Source organism: Suncus etruscus, chromosome 20, assembly GCF_024139225.1.
Source record: "Suncus etruscus isolate mSunEtr1 chromosome 20, mSunEtr1.pri.cur, whole genome shotgun sequence".
Classification (NCBI taxonomy): domain Eukaryota; kingdom Metazoa; phylum Chordata; class Mammalia; order Eulipotyphla; family Soricidae; genus Suncus; species Suncus etruscus.
This window is the reverse complement of record NC_064867.1, coordinates 24,739,487-24,762,407: the sequence shown is the minus strand read 5'-3', so window position 1 is coordinate 24,762,407 and position 22,921 is coordinate 24,739,487. Positions and strand designations below refer to the sequence as shown.

Here is a 22,921-nt window from a genome sequence, read left to right as displayed (position 1 = left end):
AAAGTTCTTTGTTTGTTTGTTTAGGGTCACATCTGGTGGTGTTCAGAGGTTATTCCTGGCTCTGCGCTCAAAAATAGTTCCTGGCAGGCCTAGGGGATACCAGGGGTGCCAGGATTCAAACCACCACCAGTCCTGAATCAGCTGTGTGCAAGGCCAATGCCCTACCGCTGTGCTATCTCTCTAACCCCTATATTTACAAGTTTTAAGAAGACAGGTTAAAACATATTTTAGGGCCAGAAGCTAGTACAGTGGGTACATGTGGCTGACTGAGCTTGATCACCAGCATTACATATGGCCTCCTTAATACAGTCAAGGATGGATCGATAGTTCAACACCTTGGACCCTCAAATCACAAAATAAAACCTCTTAATGGGAAGATTTAAAAAATTACATTTTCAAATATAAAAATAAACTCTTAATTAATAGGTCCCCTAATAATAATTTTAAACTAATAGTTTACAATGTTTTCCTTACAGAAAGTAAAATCATTTCTTTCAGTTAATTCCTACCTTCCTTTTGAATCTGTGGCATTCACAATGCTGGCACCTAACGTATCAATTAACATCTCAGCAGCACCTTCGTTGTCATTTATCCTGTGTGAGGTAACAAGATGGTCATTCTTAAGAAAATGGTGTTCCTTCTTATTCAGACCAAATCTAATTCATTCCAACTTTACTTACACAGCACAATGCAATGGACTGAATGCGTTTCCTTCTATGTTCTGAAAAACTTCCTGTTCTAAAAGAAGTTCTACACATGTTTCATGACCTAAGTGAATGAGAATCAAAATATTAAAATTCAAAGATTATAACAAAAGTCCACATATACCCACATAAAATCCACACAAATAGGGGCCAGAGAGATAGCACAGTGGTGTTTGCCTTGCAACAAGCCGATCTAGGACCTAAGGTGGTTGGTTTGAATCCCGGTGTCCCATATGGTCCCCCGTGGCTGCCAGAAGCTATTTCTGAACAGATAGCCAGGAGTGACCCCTGAGCACCACCGGGTGTGGCCCAAAAACAAAAAAAAAAAACAAAAACAAAAACAAAAAAATCCACACAAATAGAAAACTTTCCATGCATTATAAACACTTCACTAAATGCACTGTTTAAGTAATGTATTGATAATGTTACAGTAGTTAATAAAACAAGTTTTTGGTGAAAATGAATTTCATCATTCTTTCTAATCATGAACCAATTAGGAGTTCTTTTTCCACAGATGTACAATATCTCCTATGTATGAAACTCTGGGTTTGATTTCCAACACCTAAAGTCATTTTTAATAGCAATATATAGCATACTATAACCTTCAAATATGGGTTTATAACTATTGTTATTTCACATTAAGTATTTTGATCATAGCAAAGTGCTAGAGTTTGAAGTAACTTATTTAATCCTTATAACAAACCTAAGAAGGTATTTTTTTTTTAATAAATGAAAGAACAAAAAACCAAAACTAAGGTATGAAGCCATTTACTTGGCAAATCTATTCAATTTCAGAACTTGTGCTCTGATTCTGTTAAGCCTTTTCCTGCCCTGCTATTCAATCAGCAAAGACAAAAAATGTGACCCTAAGTAAGAATATAGATTCTAAGTAGCTGAAAGGTTTTAAATCTCAGAATTGGTTCTATCAAGTTGAGAATCTCTTCACGTTGTGTTTTAGTTTGTGAGAAGAAAGGTAAAGCTAGAGCTGAAGTGACAGTACAGTGGGTAGGGCATTTGCCTTGCATATGCTGACCTGGGTTCAATCCCTGGTATCCCATATAGTCCCCTGAGTCTGCCAGGAGTAATTTCTGAGCACAGAGCCAGGAGAATATCCTGAGTGCTGCCAGGTGTGGCCCCAAAACAAAAATAAAAAGAATATAAAGCTTGGACCTAGAGGAATTACACACTAGTCTTGTAAGCATAAAGCCATGATCCTGCAGTTCTGCTGTCTGTGATCCCAGCACATAGTCAAGTGTGTATAAACACAACAAAGGAGTACAACTGGTGAACAAGGCAATTAAAACAGAAGATATGTGAGAACTACCACCACAATTCTTTTTTTTTTTTTTAGTCACACCTGGCAGTGCCTAAGGGGTTACTCCGGGCTCTACACTCAGAAATCGCTCCTGGCAGTCCCATATGGTCCCCCAAGCCAGGAGCGGTTTCTGAGTGCATAGCCAGGAGTAAGCCCCGAGCATCACCAAGTATGTGACCCCCCTCCCCCAAAATAAATGGTGCAAAGTACTTGCTGAAGCAAAAGTTTAAGTAAAATCCAATCTTGGAAATAAGCATCTTGGACAACATCTTAGTTTTATAGCATGGCAAAGGACAGAGGAATAAGTTTTAAGTACCTGGTAAATTACTCCTAGGTCTTTCATAAATCTTAAAGTATGTCTTAAATATGTCACACATAAATGTCAGGAATGTTATAGTTACTTCTGCTTGTTGTAATAATAAGCATTTAACAAAGGTTTGTGTCTAAATAAGTATACTTAACCATTATAACAAGCCCAGTGAAGTGCTGTGTATCCGTGATTGTCTGCTATGGCTGGATTTGCATCCACAGATGACGCTGACTGCAAAAGGGCTCCAAGAACACCGATGTGCCCACAAGCAGCTGACAAGTGAATAGGTGTTCGACCCCTGCTATCCCGAAACAAGCACTTAGCACCATGTTGAAGTAATGTATCCACACATTCTTCATGGCCTGTAACTGCCTGAAAGAAAAATTATTTGCATAGTTTAATACACTATGTGGAGGCAAGTTATAGGACAATCATAGGTAATTAATATTTTAATTGATTTATATTTTATCTGTATTTTGGGTCATACTTGGCAATGCTGTGGGCTACTGCTATTTCTGGCTCAATGTTTTGAGGTGGCAGTGGGAATGAGTGTGTGAGGGGAGAGTGATAAACACCAGAGGGAACCATGTGGTACTGGAAATGGAACCTGTGCCTTCTGCATGAAAAACATATGTTCAGTCTATTGACCTACTCTGGTTCCTTAATATAAAAATCTTAAAGTTCATGTCGCTCCAACAATCAAGGCACTTGTTATCAGTCACTATTTTGGGGGGAGGTGGGTCACACTTGGTGGTGCTTGGGGCTTACTCCTTGTTCTTTACTGCTCAGGGATCATTTCTGGCAAGCTCAGGAGTCAATTGGGATGCCAGGGATTAAATCAGGTTGGCCACAGGCAAGGAAAGTACCTTATTCACTGTATTACCTCTTTGTCCTAGTAATTTTGTTATTGAGCACCCTGCACCCCTTTCAAAAGAAGTGGTTAGCATGCATGCCTAACAAGCTCCTAATTCCAGGTCCAATTTCAGGCACCCCAGAGTCCAAAAGCAACATCAGGTGCATCCCAGAGGCCGCAGGACAGCCAGTGTGATTGACCAGTACTACCCCTGATACCACAGTGCCTGCACAGGCTCTTAACACCAAACTGCCAGCCTATGGCTGAGAACTGGCACTGCTAAACACTATTTGGGACCTACCAGCCTCCTATCCTCCAAAGAAGTGATCTGATTCAGGTGAAGCAAATTACACATAATATAAAACCCAGAAAAAGATGCATCTGTAGTTCAATGAAAAAAGGGTGTTTGGCACTTTGGTAGCAGTGGAGGAGCATGCAGCAACCATTTACCAAAAGCATAAATGTTAACACTATTATAACAACATTAACTACAAACAAACAAAAAGACATTCACAAGGTGACAAAGGTGACAAAAATGGTTACTACTTAAGGCCCTCCCAGGAGTAGCTTCTAACCACCACTGGGAGTGGCCCAAGACAAATGATCACTTGTCAAGTTTTGGTATAATATCAAAGAAGATCAAGCAAGTGAAGAAGCTATTAAGAACTTAAATTATTTCTTTTCCAATTAATCCATAAAAGGCTGCTTTTACTTTGTCTCAATCAAATCTTTCTATTTCAATAGACTGAATACAGCGGTAGCTTTAAACACACGTCTACTCAAGTAAACCTTAGATTTAAAAAATGCAAAACTGGGGGCTGGAGAGACAGCATGGAAGTAGGGCGTTTGCCTTGCATGCAGAAGGATGGTGGTTCGAATCCTGGCATCCCACATGGTCCCTTGAGCCAGCCAGGAGCGATTTCTGAGCAAAGAGCCAGGAGTAACCCCTGAGCACTGCCGGTGTGACCCAAAAACAAAAACAACAAAACAAAACATGCAAAAGGGGGGCCAGAGCAGTGGCACAAGCGGTAACGCATCTGCCTTGCCTGCACTAGCCTAGGATGGACCACAGTTCCACCCCCCGGCATCCCATATGGTTCCCCCAAGCCGGGAGCGATTTCTGAGCGTATAGCCAGGAGTAACCCATGCGTCACTGGTGTGACCTCCCCAAATGCTTAAAAAAAAAAATAAAGGCAAAATGCCACTTTACTAACAATATTTGGGGAGGTTGAAAAATATAATTATTTTAATAAAAATCTTTAGTTTAAAAACAAAACAACAGAAGCCAATCAGTAGCACATATTTTGCATGTTAGAGACCCAGACTGAATCTCTGGCACTTCAAGCTCCTCTAGGACCAGTGGGAGTACTAAAAACCCAATAGGAGTAGCTCCTTTGCACTGATGGGTGCAAGTTGCTCTGCCTCTCCTGACCCCTTCCAAAAGGGGAAATAAAAGAGAGAGAGTGAGTGAGTGAGTGTGAGTGTGTGTGTGTGTGTGTGTGTGTGTGTTGTGTGTTGTGTGTGAGACAGAAGGGAGAGGAAGGAGGAGGTGAGGAGAAGGGAGAGGGAGAGACACATTCGGTGGTGTGTGTGTGTGTTGTGTGTGAGACAGAAGGGAGGGGAAGGAGGAGATGAGGGAAAGGGAGAGGAAGAGACACATTCGGTGGTTAAAGCCCTACCAGCTTGTCAGAGTGTCAGAGAGGCTGAAAGCACTGAATGTGATTCTGGCAGCTCTTTTTTCCACAACCTCCTGTGCTGCAAGCAATTTCCAGATGCACAGCTAAAATAAATATTCCCTAGTAAGGTTCACGACTAAATACACGTGAGCACTTCCAGTAAGGAATGTGAACACTGGCAAGTATATGCTATAACCAAGTGAATTTGTCTTCATAGAAACAGCAACAGAGGGAAAGAAAGGGAATTTTAAATTAAAAAGTCAAACTTCACACACACAAAAAAATGTCAGGGGCTGGAGAGATATAGCACAGTGGTAGGGCGTTAGAGTAGGGCGTTTGCCTTGCACGTGGCCAACCCAGGATAGAGGGTGGTTCAATTCCCGGCATCCCATATGGTCCCCGAGCCTGCTGGGGGTGATTTCTGAGTGCAGAGCCAGGAATAACCCCTGATCGACGCTGCCACCAGATATGACCCAAAAACAGAAAACAAAAACAAAAAGACAAACTCTACTTGAGGTTTTAAACTTTTGTTCCAATATTATTGTTCTAAGTTTGCTGTGTAGTTGCATACAAAAGTAATAGTAAAATGCTAAAGGCTGGCAACAATTTAATTAAAAAAAAACCAAAAAAACCAAGAAAACAAACCAAAGCTGCGCTTGGTTTAGCTTAGGAACAATGAAGAAATGAGAGTATTTTTGCTTACCCCTCTATGTAACGCTGTTCTTCCCCATTTATCTTTGGCATCTACATTTGCTCCTTTATTCAGCAGTGAGTAGACACAGTCTGTGTGCCCATTGAGGACAGACAGCATTAGAGGAGTCCTGAGCAGAAACAGAAATGTTTAGCAATACAAACTATTTCTAGAAAAAAAAATGCCTGTTCCTAAATATATCTCTAAAATATGCTTATGTTTAAAAGGTTTATTTGATATTATTCAGTTACATACCATGTGAAATTATAAAATAGTAACAAATATATAAAAATGATTTAAGAATTATTATAACTTACTGTCCATTTCCATCTTGAATATCTACTGCATTCTGTGGTTCTGCATTTCCTACAAGTAGCCGTAAGCATTCTGAATGACCATTTGTTGCTGTGAATGCAAAGTTAAAAACTTATCTATGTAAATGAGATTAGGCATCAATACTGTATTAAATGATCGTAATTTCTTCATTTATATAGGTTAAATTTGACTTATTTTCTTATAACTGTCTTTGCCATTTCTTATGTTTTCCTGGAGCAAGGAATATATTTTTGCTATGTGCCTGCAAAAGGGGCAGGCTGAGGGGAAAGAGAATTGGGTACATTGGTGTAGGGAAGGGCATATGGTGATGGGACTGGTGCTAGAAAATTGTATGCCTGAAAAACTATAGTATGAATAACTTTGTAAATCATAATGGGTTGTTGTTGTTGTTTTTTTTTTTTAATAAAAAAACCCTATTCACCAGTACAACATTCCCATCACCAATATCCCAAGTGTCCATCCTCCCCACCCCACACCGGCCTATACTCTAGACAGGCTTTCTACTTCTACTTTCTACTTCTATGTTTTATGTTTTTATGTTTTATTTTTTTTTTCTACTTTTATGTTTTAATAAACATAAAATATAGATTTTTTTTTTGTCTTTGGGCCACACCCGGTAACGCTCAGGGGTTACTCCTGGCTATGCGCTCAGAAGTTGCTCCTGGCTTGGGGGACCATATGGGATGCCGGGGGATCGAACCGCGATCCGTCCAAGGCTAGTGCAGGCAAGGCAGGCACCTTACCTCTAGCACCACCGCCCGGCCCCAAACATAAAACATAGATTTTTAAGAAAAATAAAACCCCTAGAATTAAAGCTTAAGTTCCATATTCAAGTGGGTGTAATGGTTCCCTCACTTGGACCTTTGGGTTACATTCAATCTTGTTCAGGGCTTATTCCTGGTTTTCTGATCAAGAATCACTCCTGGTGCGGTTCAGAGGGACCATGTGCAGTGCTGGGGGATCAAATTTGGTTAGGCTGCATATAAGACAAACACTTTAACGGTTGTTACTTTCTCTTATAAGAGCCACTGTACAAAATGTACTAATTAAATTAATCTATAGTGTTTATTTGGGGGGAAGGGATAAGGAAGAGTAGAAATTCAGCAGTGCTCTGGATACCATGTGGTGCCAGGAACTAAATGTCAGATTCCTCATGTAAAACATGCACTCTGAGTAATCTCCATAGCCTCTGAAACTAATTACAAAAACATAGCCTGTTACTGATAATGAAAAACATTCTTGGCTAGGATTTCTTCAAGTTTAGCTATTTAAAACGAATATATTCCTGCGGTAATTCCTAGAGTTATGTACCATCAACTGCTAATAATACAAAACTGCTACATGTAGATTTGCATTTCTACACATGCAAAACACCACAACTTTGTATACAACAGAAATCATTCATTTTTTTATTTATTTTTAATTTTTTTTTTTTTTGGTTTTGGGTCACACCTAGTAGTGCTCAGGGGCCACTCCAGGCTCTATGCTCAGAAATCACCCCTGGCAGGCTTGGGGGACCATATGGGATGCTGGGATTCGAAACACCGTCCTTCTGCATGCAAGGCAAACACCCTACTGCTATGCTATATCTCCAGCCTTTAAAACAGAAATCATTCTTATCTGGATATAATACAATACAATGGTACAACATGTTATATTTTACATGAAAAGAAACCCCAATCCAAAAGAACTTTTATAAAAAAGAAGTAAAAATATTGCACTGTGGGCCCGGAGAGATAGCACAGCAGCGTTTGCCTTGCAAGCAGCCGATCCAGGACCAAGGGTGGTTGGTTCAAATCCCGGTGTCCCATATGGTCCCCTGTGCCTGCCAGGAGCTATTTCTGAGCAGACAGCCAGGAGTAACCCCTGAGCACTGCCGGGTGTGGCCCCAAAAAAAAAAAAAAATATTGCACTGAAATATTGCAGGACTCACTAACATAAATATAATTTCTAAAGAATTTGTGTATCTGTATGATGCTGGGAATAGAATCTCGGGCCTCACATAATCAAGTAAGTGCTCTACTATTGAGTTACATCCTTGAAACAAGATAATAATTTTTAAAGAAATTATACTATTGGTATTTGCTTTTCCATAAAAGTAGAATTATCTGATTAAAAACAAATACAATTATTAAAATCATTACCAGAAATAATATATATGAAACTGAAGAACAGTTTTAGATAAAAAGTGGTAAATAAAATTAGGCATATATTTGACATACCTGCTGCATGTATAGGTGTTCTCTTCAAAACGTAATCTTTCACTAAGATTGAGGCTCCCTGATTGATGAGTACATCCACACATTCAATATGGCCCTTAAATGCAGCAAGATCTAAGGGTGTTCTTCCGCTACTATTTCGGACATCAAGATCTAACAAAGACTGTACCAACACTTCAAGTGCTTGATGGTGACCGTGATAGGCCTAAGAGTAATGAAAATATAAATAAATTAAAAATGTACATATAAAAATAGCTTCCCATGTTCCTTAGAAAACTTAAAGCAAACTTGTCTAAATATTACTGTATTTGAGAAAAATCTAAACTTCTATATTAAATATTCAAAAAATAGAATATAAATTTTTTAATAATCAAGGCTTACAGTTTTAGAAAATTAGTATTCTGAATAGAATATTATTGGGGGGTACACCTATATGTGCTCAGGACTCCTGGCTCTACATTTAGGGATCACTCCTGGTGATGCATAGGGGACCATAGAGGGTGCCAAGGATTAAACTTGAATTGGCTACATACAAAAAAACACCCTACCCACTGTATTATCACTCTGGCACCATTCAGCATGTCTTATTAATTATAAAGAACATGACAGGAATTATTCTCTCATTTTCCAGTGGAGAGAGAGGCAAAAAGGGAAAGTAGAAAAGTCAAATGAATATATAACAACATTAGAAAATAAGCATAAGCATAGAGAATATGAAGATAAGATATTTATGAAACAAAAATCAATGAACTTCTAATAAGCTACATTAAGTTAAATATATATTCTTCTTTTTTTTTTTTTTTTGGTTTTTGGGCCACACCTGGCGGTGCTCAGGGGTTACTCCTGGCTGTCTGCTCAGAAATAGCTCCTGGCAGGCATGGGGGACCATATGGGACACCGGGATTCGAACCAACCACCTTTGGTCCTGGATCGGCTGCTTGCTAGGCAAACGCCGCTGTGCTATCTCTCCGGGCCCTAAATATATATTCTTATAAACATTCCTACTCCTGTTCTAGTGAAAAAGATATCAAATACCAAGTCTCTGCTTTAACCTCTGTCCCCAACCTAACAAGCTTTCTTTCAAAAATAAACCTTATTGGGGCTCAATAAGTGCAGTGAAGTACAGAAGGTAAGATGTTCACCTTGCAAGTGGCCATCCAAGTTCAATCACTGCCACACTATTTAGCCTCTAATTTTAGCCAGTAGTGATCTCTCAGCACAACTGGTGTGGCCCCAAAACTAAAACAAACAGTACTTTTCAGCATGGGAAGAACTAAGCTGAACTCCACTTAAAATATTTAAAAGTAATCTATCCCTTATTTTTTTGTAAAGATTATCACTTAACCTGTCCTGCACAGTGAATGAATTATGAGAAAAAAACCACAAGGATATATTAAATAATACACAGATCCACCTAATCAAAAACTGTAACAGAAGCAATTGAAGGACTGACCAGTCAGTGTTCTGAAATCACCAAGAAAACAAAAATTATAGAAATACCACAAAATTGTAGTGTTGATGTTACCCATCCCCAAAGCCAATGCTAATCCTACCTGGATGGTGAGACCCTCTCACAGCTGGGAGGGGGTCTATGGCTGGTAATTAAGAGTGGCCTGGGGGGAGAGGGGAGAGGCAGATGCAGTAGGGAGAGAGATGAGAGACAGCGTGGATGCAGAGGTGCAAGAAAGAGGCTGTTTAGCTTAGACACCATGTGAGATATGCACAAGGTGGTTAGGGCCTTGTAATAAGGCGGGATGCCTCCTGAAACTTCATTTGACTGCTGTGGCTCATTTTTTCGCCTTTATCCTGAACCCAGACCTGCTGGCTGAAAGGGCTGCAGGCACTGGGCTGGACAACAAAGGCCTCACCATCCATCCATCCACACTAATTAATAACTAATTTAACAATTGGTGCTTGAACAGGGACCCAAACCCTGGACCCACTGATTAAAAGTCTGATACTCTACCGACTGAGCTATCTAGGCTTCTAAGCTCACATAGCTTCTAAGCTAAGAAGCCTTCCAGCTCCTCTGCATTCATCCTCTCTCTGATCTCCTTCCTTGCAGCCTCTGCCTCTCCCCACTCCCCCCAGGCCACTCTTTATTATCAACCACAAACCCCTCCCAGGTAAGATTAGCATTTGGCTTTGTGGGAGGGGTAACATGTCTATACTGGCTAGTTAGCAAGTTATAAGTGTATCTACTAAGGCAAGGCATTATAAAATGTCCACCATAGATAGCATCTCCCCTTAAGTTGTTCTTTGGGAAAACACAAAGCCATTTTTTTGCTTTTACTAAGACCAAACAAAATACTCAAGAAAATCTCAAATTAAAATGGTTATTCATTATGATTTAATTTTATAATCACTATTACTGAGAAGAAAAGTTGTGGGTACTAGTTTGAATCAATATGAAATCTTTGTAAGTAAGGAAACAAGTGGGCTATTAAGGTAGTACTCACAGCCAAGTGCAAAGGGCTTATTGTTGCTCTGTTGTCTGAATCATTCAACATATCTGTTCCTGAGGTTTCCATTAACTGAGGGGAACAAATGAGAATTTTAATTGATGTTTGAATGAGTTTTAGAATACTAGACCATTACAATACAAATATTAAAATAATAAAATTAGCAAAAACTAAGTTCTAGAAAGTCTATTCTAGAAGTATAGTAAATATCATAGACTGGGCTATAAATTAAGAAACTGAGGAAAATGCTGCTTATGCTATTTATTACAGTTATGTAAAAATGTACCTCCCCCCTTGATATGCATGATTCATACCACCATCTTTGTAACCATGTATGAGACTATTCTCAACTTTAATCAAAGCAAATAAATATTTATAGTTTGATTAAGAGGGTGAAGAAAATAACTTTATACTTACAACATCTAAAGGAGTTTCACTTGCAATCTGAAAAATAAAACATATTTAGAAGTACACATATATATTCAAGAGATAAATGTTAATTACAAGTTCCTACCATCATAAGGTTTTAAAGTTTTGTTTCTTTCTTTCTTTTTTTTTTTTTTGGTTTTGGGTCACACCCGGCAGCACTCAGAGGTTGCACCTTGCTCTACGCTCAGAAATCGCTCCTGGCAGGCTCGGGGGACCATATGGGATGCCAGGATTCGAACCACCGTCCATCCTGGATTGGCTGCTTGCAAGGCAAACGCCTTGCCTTAGCGCTATGCTATCTCTCCAGCCCAAGAGGTATATGAATTCTAAAAGCATTAACATCAAAGCAGAATTTGTTTCTTAAACATTTATTTTCATTTTCCTAACTATATTAGACTTAACATAAGACTTCAGATATCGGGGCCGGGCAGTGGCGCTAAAGGTAAGGTGCCTGCCTTACCTGCGTTAGCCTTGGACGGACCGTGGTTCGATCCCCCGGTGTCCCATATGGTCCCCCAAGCCAGGAGCAACTTCTGAGCACATAGCCAGGAGTAACCCCTGAGCATTACCGGGTGTGGCCCAAAAATCAAAAAAAAAAAAAAAAAAAAAAAAGACTTCAGATATCTTACCAATTGAAGACAAAGACGGTGACCATAAGCTGCTGAATAATGAACTGCATTATATCCTTGCTTGTCTCGAATCCCTGGATTTGCATCATTTCTTAATAAATATTCCAGGCACCTATGTATAAAAACATATTAAAAATGTTTAATTCTGCTATTAATCAGCAAAAAAAAGCAAGTTGAAAAACTATTTTTCTCACACTTCAATAATGTAAAAACAATAGTTTATACTATGCCTTACCTAAACTGTGCCTGTCCCTGAAACTGTGGACTGTTCTTTCAAATCTAAATAGATAAGAGTACTCTTGGTGAAGTGCTCACTGCATTTTTTGTACTATATCCCTCTATTCCTTTCTGGCTCAGTCTCATCTGACAGAACTGCTGTGATATGGAATCTCCTTTGTATGCAAATTGCTTTATTGACCAATACTTTGTTATTTAAATATAATTTACTACATCATAAATCTTAACTGATGTTCATAAAATAATCTTTAAAAAGAATCAAAAGAGTTACTTCCCAAGACTATCTGTAAGTTTAGTTTGCCTGATGGCTGTTTTTATAGCCTCTATCTAGTGATATCACCCAATTTCTTTAAATGTAAATTAAACCCTTGGGGAACATTTTTTTTGGGGGGTGCCCCACATCTATCTGTGCTCAGGGGTTTACTCCTGGCTGTGTGCTTAGAAATCACTCCTAGTAGACATGGGGGATCATATGGCATAACAAGAATTGAACCTCAGTCAAATTGAACTGTGTGAAAAGCAAGTGTCCTACCCCACTATACCATCGCTCTTGGCTCAACAGTAAGCATTCTTGTTGGATACTGCTGCTAGTCCATCAAGAACACATTTGAGTGCAATTTCTCATTACAAATACCTTAACTCAATAAACTCAATGCTTTTGCATGCAGGAGGTGTAGATGTGATCCCCAGCACCACATCACCTTCTGAGCACAACCAAAAGTAACCCAGGGCTCTAAATCAGGAGAGCCCTTAAAAAGAATTGGGTCCCTAAACAAACCAAAAAACCCTTAGGAAAACAAGGTCAAAACTCAATAACCTTGAATTACACAACTGAGATGTATATAAATATTAAAAATGATATTAATAAAAACCTTCCTGGGAAAATAATACTTTATTCCTATAATACTCAAATAACTCAGAAAGGTACTATAAGATGCCTAATTGTAATTAAAAATTTTATTGCTGAATTAGAAATTATTTGTCTCTCTAGTTAATTCAATACTGTTGTGTGGTTTGTGAGCTTCAGGAGCTAGTGATGCTGGGCTGCTTGCCATGGCAGAACGAGGGTGTGGAGGCTGCTGGACTTAGTCCACAGGGGTAAAAATCTGCCCATCATATTGCAAGAAAGCCTCGGAGTTGTCTGCTGGGTGACTGATCTACCTGGAATGGTGTGGTGGTGTGCAGAGTACAGGAGTTTGTGTAGCTGGGCTCTTTGGTGTTCAAGTGCAGAGGCTCCAACTGTAAACCTTTCAAGCAGAAAGCTTGAAATGTAGAGCTATAATTCATTTTCGGGGTGGTGGTGTGGTTTGGACCACATTGAAGATGCTCAGGAGTTATTCCTGAGCTTTGCTCAGGGGGCCCTATAGGGTGCCAGGATCAAATCTGGGCTGGGGGCCAGAGAGTTAACACAGTGGGAAGATGTTTGCCTTGCATGCAACTGATCCAGGACAGATGGTGGTTCAAATCCCGTTGCTTCTGAATTTGAGAAAACCAATGTCAAAGTTTGAAATTCTGAAATATACACTTTTTAAAAATTTTTTTATTGGAAGAGGATTTGAGGCCACACCTAATGGTGCTGAAGGATTATTCCTGGCTCTATGCTCAGAAATCGCTCCTGGCAGGCTTGGGGGACCATGTTTGATGCCAGGATTCGAACTACCATCCTTCTGCATGCAAGGCAAATGCCCTACCTCCATGCTATCTCTCAGGCCTAGAATGTTTCTTCTTTTACCAAATATTTCAAACTTGCTTTGGCGAAAGTATGATTATGTCCGATACTTGTCAACCTAGTGGTTGGAATGTTTTTCAAATTCAGAAAAATAAAACTTTAATGCTCCTCGAAGTTTCCAAAATGCTGAGTAAAAATAGATAGTAATTAACTACGTACTAATAATAACTATAACTATGGCTTAGGAATAAGAATACTAATACTTAAGAGACTCAAGGAAAGATGAGGAAGTGAAGTTAAAAAGAGAATCTGTTCAGTGGGCTGAAGCATATGATATAAACACAGGAGCTTGATTTTGATCCCTGGCACTGCATGGTCTTTCAAACTATACCAAGAGACCTTGAGACTAGCTCCTTAGCATAGTCAGGAGTGGCTTCCAAAGAAAAAATGGAATAAAAAAATTGCAATAATATTATTTCTATGGGAAATACTGTTTTACAGAAATAATAGTCCTTCATTAGTACCACATGCTACTTACTTGCCATCTGTGTCTGATGTAGCTGCATAATGCAAGGGTGTGCAGCCTCTTTCATCCAGATCATTCACACTTGCTCCTGATCCCACAAGAGCAAACAGGCACTGGTAATTGCAGTTGGCAGCAGCATAGTGCAGTGGAGATCTTTGTGTCCAAGTTAATGTAAGAAAAAAAGAACCAGAAACATATGCCAGTAAGAACATGTTTGTAACTCAACCCAGTTACAAATACTGTATTTATAGTAAGCTTGAGATGGTTTTCTACTATATACTGAGTCTTTTGGAAGGCTGGAGAGAAATCTACAAGGGTAAATTATAAAAAGGAGGCAGACAATCTCTAAGAGTGAAAGAGATTTAAATAATTTCAGATTCCCCAGATAGTAATAACTCCAGGGCCTGTGTGATACTGCAGCACATAAGATTCTGCCCTACATGTGGCCCACTCAGGTTTGGTCACTAGCATCCCATATGGTCTCTGGGGCCCTGCAGGAATGATTCCTAAACGCAGAGCCAGGGGTAACCTCTGAGCATAGTCAGAAGTGCCATCCCACCCCCTGAAAAAACACAAACCAACAAAAAACAAAACCAAAACAGTAACAATTCCAGTCATGAGAAGAATACCGAATCCCTTCATTTTCTATTAAGAAAGTTGAAATTTTTCATTTTAACACAGCTTCCCCTTACTAATAAAAAAAAGTCCCACACTGCATATGAAGAAAGTTCAGTTTGTGTCTTAGTAGAATAAAAAAAGGTAAGGAGATATAGAAATATTAAAAAGAATGTTTAGTTATAACAACTATATGGTAGAGCTGCAGATAATTAGATTTCTTGAGCAAAAATAGACATGTAAATTTGGCCCAATTGAGGCATAATTATTTTCTTAAAAATATAAAATATAAAAATATATAGACATTTTATTTTATTGAATAATAGTATAGGAATATTTCTTAAAGAACAATAAACAATTATGTTTATGCCTCCAAACTCAAAATATTTTTCAAAAGATCTTAATGCTATTTCTGATAAGAAATGGTTCAGCTCTATAAATTAAACGAATATAACTTGATATAATTATAAAAAATTTAGATACAAAAGTACTACATTCCACAACCAAAGCAATTTTTGATTTTGCCTGTCATTAATTCCTTCTCAATCCTAGGACTTTTAGAACAGTCTACTCCTCAAAACAATTCCAGAATAAAATAGTTTTCCACTAATTTACTTTAGGCACACATACCCTTTTCTGACATACACTTAGGTATTAAAATTTTAACTCTTGACGACAAATCTACTTTTTCCCCACTAATATTTTACAAATTGATTTGTCAAATCAGTTCAAACTGCTTTTAATCCTTTCTTGAATGATTCAAATACACCACCCTATGTCAATTCTTATTTGAAATAATTATAGCTTTAATTACTGCTATGATAGTTGATAGTAACAATAAGGCCTGGTGCTGAGTAATGAAAATGAGGACAAATTGAGTATAGGATGATATAAAGGGATTCTATAATTTTACTGCTATATGCTGTAAATCATAGTCAACAGAAAATATGGAGGTTCTGGTAAGCACATGCATGTATATGAGAAAATACTAAATTAAAATTATATTATGTAAAAAATTATCTTATGTATGTACTATATAAACAACTAAGTACCATAGGGCTTTACATTTTCATGACTATAAATTATTGCAAGAGGAAGAGTGATAAGAACAGCTATAATAGTCCATATAAGATAAAGTTATAAGTGAGTGGTTTTCTGATGTGAAGGCAAGGGCTAAGGTAAAAGAAAACTGTGTGAGAATATATAGAAGTTATCAACTTAATCTACCCTCTCAATAATTCATATTCCGTTCTGTATACACAAATGCAAAAGATGTTTAATTGCTAATTACCTTAAACTGTTAGAAAGTCAAGCATGTCATTAATAGTAACATCATAAAAGCTCTGAAGAGGAGCTACATCACATCCTACCTTCCAAATTTGTCCTTTTTATTAAAGTCTGCAGCACCAGTATTCAGCAGAAGGTTCAGGCACTCCAAATTTCTATCCAGGGGGGAAAAAGTTAAAAGGATTCATTGTCAGCAGTTTTATACTAAAATTGATTTAAACAAGTATAAAATCATGCTTTCAAATAAAGTTAAAAATGAGCATAGCATGTTTTATATTTAAAGAAAAATAAAAACATTAAAATGGACTTTACTTAATAAAATTTAAAATAACTAATACATCAACATATTGACAGAAACTGCCTAATGCGTCATGTCAGTATTCACAAAAAATTTCACATCTGTAAAAGAGAGTTCCTAATAATTCTTAGAAATCTTTAAAATGAATTTTTTTTTTGTTTCAGAGCCACACTCAGACATGCTCAAGGGTTATTCTTGGCAGTACTAAGGTGGGGAGGTGGTGGGGAAGACTGGAGAAAGAGAGTCCATGTCCTATATGATGCACAGGTATCATTCCTAGCTGTTTTCAGAGATCATGCCTGGCAGTTCTCAAGGAATCACATGTGGCACTAGGCATTAGATCACATCCTGCATTTACCCCAACTTCCTTTCTTTTCACCAAGTCCTTTGACTTGTAAAGGTCCATCTGGATCTCACTTGACTCTCCCCCTCCTGGTTGGTAAATAAAGAGGTTTCAGATTGGCTTGGCAGGTAGAATGGGACCAGAAGGCAAGGAGCCACTGACTTCATGATTCTCTTATGACTGGCTTGGTTTATTAATTCTTCAAGGCACGTGGGATTTCACAGCTGGGGATCAAACCTGGTTTGAGGCTATGTGCAAGGGAAGTGCCTTAACCTTTGTACCATTTTTCTGGCCCCTGAAAGCTATGTTTCATTTGGAAGGTTCCTTGGTGACTTTAGATGAAGAAAAGATTCAGGGGCCAGAGCAGTGGCACAAGCAGTAAGGTGTCTGCCTTGCATGCGCTAGCCTAGGATAGACTGCAGTTCGATCCCCCCTGCATCCCATATGGTCCCCCAAGCCAGGAGTGATTTCTGAGCGCATAGCCAGGAGTAACCCGAGCGTCACTGGGTGTGGCCCCAGATTCCAGCCATATACTCAATCCATTTCTAGACCTTAGATGCACTTCCTAGTATTCTTGGTGTAGCATATTGTTCACAGAGTACTCCGAGTTTAATGTGATTAAATTCTTGGGGGGGAAAAAAACCTCTTGATAAATACTCTTAATTGGCAGGGAAAGTGATACAGCAGCTAAAGTAGGGCAATATGACTTGCATGCAGCTGAGCCAGATTAGATTCCCAGCACCGCAGATGGACAACCAAGCTCAGCCATGTGATCTCTACACACTGACTGAGCTAGATTAAAGTACTGAGCACAGTGGCCCCAAACAAAATTACAAACTACTTAAATAGCTTCTCATATTTAGGACCTAAATTAAGAGAAATGTTAAAACAGCAACATGCTACAGTCCAAGATTTTAGTTGAAATTGGTCATTATTCAATGTCGACTGCATGGATTGGAGAGCTTGCCTTACATGCACATGGCTTCCTCAATATCTGATCCCCAGCACCACATATGGTTCTCTGAATCCTGCCAGGAATAATCCCTGAGAACAGCTGAGTGTGGCACAAATATTAAAACAAACAAACAATAACAACAACAAAAAACATACGGGGACAGGGGAAAGGAGAAGGGGGACAAACAAGCTCACTGCCTAGTTTCCCTCAGAATTAGTACTAAAACATTCAAGCTCCAATTTTCCACTTCCTATGGATTAGTTCTGGTTGAATGCAAACAGATCATCAACATTTTCCCTAAAATAAAGACTTAAAAAACACCTAAAGAACTAGATTTCCATGTTTTGATGTCTTCATTTGAGGGTATAAACTTTTTAATCCAGGAATATTTTTCTTATAGAAAACAGCACTTTCTTTCTTTTGGGGGAGGTGGGGTTGGTTTTGCTTTTTGGGTCATACCCAATAGTGCTCAGAGCTTACTCCTGGCAGGGTTCAGGGGACATATGGAATACAGGGGATGGAACCTGGTAGGCCACGTGCAAGGCAAGCATCCTGTAATATCACTCCAGCTCAGCTTTCTTTTTACAGGTTTATTCTATCTTTTCAATGAACAACTTATGTAGAAAATGAAAAATAATTTCGACGACTCTGGACTTTCTTCTCCCATACCATTTATTACAACTTATCCCCATTTTGTAATATCCCAGAACTAATAGCACAATAGAAAAGAAAAAAAGAAAAGTGCCAGGAATAACGATCTTGTGTTTGTTTTTAGGTTACACCTAGAAGTATTCAGGGGCTACCAATTATCTTTTCCTTAAAGAAGTGAAAACACTGTTAACATACCCTCCAGCTGCAGCCGCATGCAGACAGGTCCTGCCAAAATCATCTGGGGTATCTATATCAAAGCCTACAAGAAGTAACACATCTTTTAGGTACCAACTATAGGTATTTAATATTATAAATCAAATGTTCTATCATGTCAGGAATTATGCACTCTCCCATTAAAATATGAATTCCAAGCAGATACAAAATTATTAAAAATAAATTAATAATCACTACAGGACCAGGTTTTTTTTTTTAAAGTGCTAGGCTACTCATTTAAAAGTGATGGGAAAAAATATTTATTTATATAAAAGTAATAGGAAAGGGGCCAGAGCGATAGCACAGCCAATAGGGCATTTGCCTAGTATGCGGTCGACCTGGGCTCAAGTGCCAGAATTCCATATGAACCCCCAAGAATGCCAGGAGTTATTTCCGAGTGCAGAACCAGTAATAAATCCTAAGCACAGCTGGGTGTGGCCCCAAAACCAAAATAAATGTCATAAGAAGATACAATGATTATTCAACAATAAGAAGAAACCACAGGCATACCTCAAAGATATTGCAGATTTTGTACCAGATCACCACAATAAAATATTACCACAGTGTCACACAATTTTTCTTTGGCTTTTTATGGCATATTAAAGTGCTATTAGTGTGGGAGGGAACCTTGAGATACTGGTGGAAGGATAACAACACTTGTGGTGGGCTTGAACGTGGAACACTGTATGACTGAAACTCTATTATTATTATTAAGCGTATTGTAAATCGGGGCAGAGAGATAGCATGGAGGTAAGGCATTTGCCTTGCATGCAGAAGGATGGTGGTTCAAATTCTGGCATCCCATATGGTCCCCCCAGCCTGCCAGGAGCAATTTCTGAGCGTAGAGCCAGGAGTAACCCCTGAATGCTGCCGGGTGTGACCCATAAACCAAAAGAAAAAAAAAAGAGTAAGAGTATTGTAAATCACAATGTTTAAATAAAAATCATAAAAGGAAAAAGTGATATTGGGTCATGGATGAGGCTCAGTTGTAAAGCACCTATCTTGCACATCTGCAGCCCTGGGCTTGATCCGTTATCACAGAGACAGCTGTGTTATCACACAGCTTTATACTATACTGTAGTCTATGAGAAGAGAGAAAAAAAGCATGTGTCAGGGCCGGAGAGATGGCACAGAGGTAGGGCATTTGCCTTGCATGCAGAAGGATGGTGGTTCGAATCCTGGCATCCCATATGGTCCCCAAACCTGCCAGGAGTAATTTCTGAGTAGAGCAATTTGAGGGCTGCCGGGTGGGACCCAACAGCCAAAAAACAAAACAAAACAAAACAAAAAAAAGCATGTGTCAAAACAAAAATAAATATGTACATACCTTAATTTATAAACTCTTAGTTGGGGAGTCTAGAACATAACTCAAAGTTCCTAGAAGCATTTGCCTCCTACTTGTGAGATCTAAATTTTATCCCTAGTACTGAAAAAATATAAAAACTAAAAAGACACTTTACTGAGCTAGGGATATGACTCCAGGGAAGAGGAAATGTCTTGCATATGTAAAAGCCTGGGTTTAATCCCTCTCTAGCACTACATGGAAAATAAGACTAAATAATCATTATTGTCTAAAAATATATGTATACACATAATTTGAGCTTTTATTTTGGGCAGCGTAGTTCTCTGTGTTGGTAGGAGATCTTGCTAAAAAAAGAGGAGAGAAAGAATTCAACAGGGTGAAGCACATGCTTTGCATAAAAGAGGTGCAGGCTCAATCTCCCAGCATGTCTCTCAAATACTGCATGGATTCCTAAACAAACCATTGAGAGCAAACCCTAATACAGAGCAAGAAGGAGTCCAGAAACACCACGGAGATGTGGCTCCAAAACAAAACAAAGAAAAAAGTAGTATCTAAAAAGTGAAACAAAGGGGACTCTAAACAAAATGTTAGCTTATGAAATACTACTAAATTGTATAGTGGTGGTTATACACAGTAACTATTTTGAACGTTAAGTGGATGAATTCAAGTATCAACTATACTGTACACCTGAAATAAATAACTTGTCAATTATACATTATTGCGGGGGAGGGGGGGAGTTTGTGAAAATTGTTTTTACCTGAAGAAAGAAGTTTCCTACAGCAATCGGAAAAACCACTTAAGGCTGCCAAATGGAGGGGGAACATTCCATGTATGCCACGCCTAAATGAAACAGGACAGAATGCTCAACACAATGCCAAAAAAGCAAAAACAAAAAACCCCAATCATTTACATCCATTACAAAGAAACCACTTGAAAGCAAAAAAGATAACTAAATAAAGTAAAAGAATTCTTTAATACCTTGAAAATTAATTTGTCCAAAGGCTCAAAGTAAGCAAAAATTTATTATAGAAAAAATTTTCTATAAGAGTATGGGATTTTCTATTGTAGCACCCACTACAATAGGGGTGTATTCTATTGTAGCACCCATTGTCAATAGGGGATTTGCTAGAGAAAGAGGAATTAATGTGTGCAGCTGTGCTGAGCATGTTCTGTAGCTTCACTGGAAACCAGTTACACATTACTCAAATTATGACAGAGTGTTTATGTGGAAATTGGACTAGGAAGAAAATCCCACTGAAAAGGGAAATCAGCCCCCCCCCCAACCTTGGCGGGTGTTCCGCCCCTTAAGGAAGTCGTCACTGCCTCGGCCCCACCTCTACCCCCACCTCACGAATCATTGGTGTTGTCCTGGCGGAAGTCCAGCCCTCAAGGACTCTCCTTCCCCTCCCACTTCCCATCCTATATAAGGGGGTGATCAGGGAAACACGTGGTCTTTTGGTTCTGTTGGGAATCCATAGACCCTGGCCATTCATAATGGTCAGTATTAAAGCACTTTTCAAAGCATATGCTGGAAACTCATAAGCCTCTTCATTTCTCTGCGCCGGGTAACTAAATTAGGACTTCCGGACCTTTCAGTTTGGCGAGCCAGCCAGGAGTCCTCAATTCTGCCTGGCACAGAGAGCTATGAACAGGTGTCTGGTGAGTTCTGATGTGTGTGTGTGTGTGTGTGTGTGTGTGTGTGTGTGTGTGTGTGTGTGTGTGCGCGCGCGCGCGCGCTTTGCTTCGTGTCTGTCTTAGTCTGAGATTATGTTGTATTCTGTGACCAGCGGAAAGCTGACTTTGTGGTGGCTTGGCTAATGTTATGAGCTCTTTGCTCGATGTGGAAACCGAGTAGAAGCAGACTTTGTTTCATAGGGGGGTTAGAGTCCCCCCGGAGGGGGGTCAGAGTCCCCCCGGGTGACTAAGGGATCTTCCACCTGATGTGTTTCCAGGTGTGTGTGGTCCTCCACCTGACGCGTATACCAGGTGGGCAGGAAAAGTTGACGAGCTTTGGCTGCTTAGGTCACAACCCTGGTGGTACCCCAGGGGTTCAGTAAGAGCGGCGGGAAGACGTTCCCGCTGCTGCTAGGAGGTTGTCTGCCTGTGATTTGTGGAGCTCAAAAACTTGGTTGTTATTAGCATAGCCGTCTGTCTAGGAATCTGTGAATTTTACAGTTGTGTCTCTGGATGTTCGTTTGACTCCCCTCTGACTGCCTCCTTTGCCTGTCTGCCTTCCTGGCGATTCTACAAGTTTGATGAGACAAATTCAATCCACCCCACTTACTCTGACACTAGAACTTTGGGAAAAGATTACTTGAACGCATTTGTTTGGGTTGTTTCCGTGTGGCGCCACTGTTTGTCTGTTTGTTTGTTTTTGTCTGTGTGTTCTATGTTTTTTTCCTTTGGTCTAACCACGGGACGCGCGACCCCCGCCACCCGTGGCGCTGCGAGAGGGCGCCCGAAACCCGCCTAACCCGCTCCCCACCCAACCAGGAAGCGGGCGCGTGCAAGGGCCACGCTAGGAACATGGCGGAGGGTGTTGGAGATTGCAAATCCCAGATTTCTCAAATGGCCATCAGGGACAAATTTTCCCTGGAGAATTTCTGAACCTTGCCATCCCCAATTATCCTGCCATGTGTTCAGGCCAAAAAGAGCAACTGCCGCTTTTGTTCTAGCTGAAGAAAAAAAAAAAAAAAATAAGTGCTTTTAAACTCCAGACTGAAGAAATTCACTAAGCCCCAGGGCAAACCATTGTCCTCCCAGCCTCACCTGGCTGGGGAATGTAGATCATTTACATATCAAAAAAAAAATCTAGCTAATGGTTTGAAAGTCAGAAAAAAAAACTTTGAGCCTTTAAATTTCTAACTTAAAGTTTTTTTTTAAAAAAATATAAGAGAATGTTGCAGATTACTGTTGTTATTTTTGTTTGTTTGTTTTTCAGTGCACGTGAAGATTTTTAGCAGCGGAACCACTGCTAAAGAATGAGTGAAGAAGTTTTTTTTTTTTTTTTAAAAAAAAAAAAAAAGGGAAGGAAAGGAGAAGGAGCCAAATGGTAGGGCGTTTGCCTTGCATGCAGAAAGGAAAGTGGTGTAAAAAAATTAAAAATGTGTAATAAAAAATCTGTATAATCAGGGGCCGGGCGGTGGCGCTCGAGGTAAGGTGCCTGCCTTACCTGCGCTAGCCTAGGAGACGGACCGCGG

The 22,921-nt window shown here is 39.4% G+C and overlaps 1 protein-coding gene across 2 annotated transcripts in view; it reads right to left on the bottom strand.

The window, feature by feature from the left end:
- The window catches only part of ANKRD28 (ankyrin repeat domain 28), a 135,854-nt gene that overhangs the window by 9,407 nt on the left and 103,526 nt on the right, over positions 1–22,921 (bottom strand). For both annotated transcript variants that reach the window (XM_049766131.1, XM_049766130.1), the window contains exons 11-23: positions 20,479–20,561; positions 18,401–18,464; positions 16,042–16,113; positions 14,069–14,209; positions 11,625–11,736; positions 10,984–11,010; positions 10,564–10,638; positions 8,108–8,309; positions 5,867–5,954; positions 5,562–5,679; positions 2,482–2,701; positions 681–768; positions 510–593 (exon numbers count right to left, since the gene is read on the bottom strand). In XM_049766131.1, the coding sequence (XP_049622088.1) occupies positions 510–593; positions 681–768; positions 2,482–2,701; positions 5,562–5,679; positions 5,867–5,954; positions 8,108–8,309; positions 10,564–10,638; positions 10,984–11,010; positions 11,625–11,736; positions 14,069–14,209; positions 16,042–16,113; positions 18,401–18,464; positions 20,479–20,561 (1,374 nt within the window). The remainder of the gene's footprint in view (positions 1–509; positions 594–680; positions 769–2,481; positions 2,702–5,561; positions 5,680–5,866; positions 5,955–8,107; positions 8,310–10,563; positions 10,639–10,983; positions 11,011–11,624; positions 11,737–14,068; positions 14,210–16,041; positions 16,114–18,400; positions 18,465–20,478; positions 20,562–22,921) is intronic.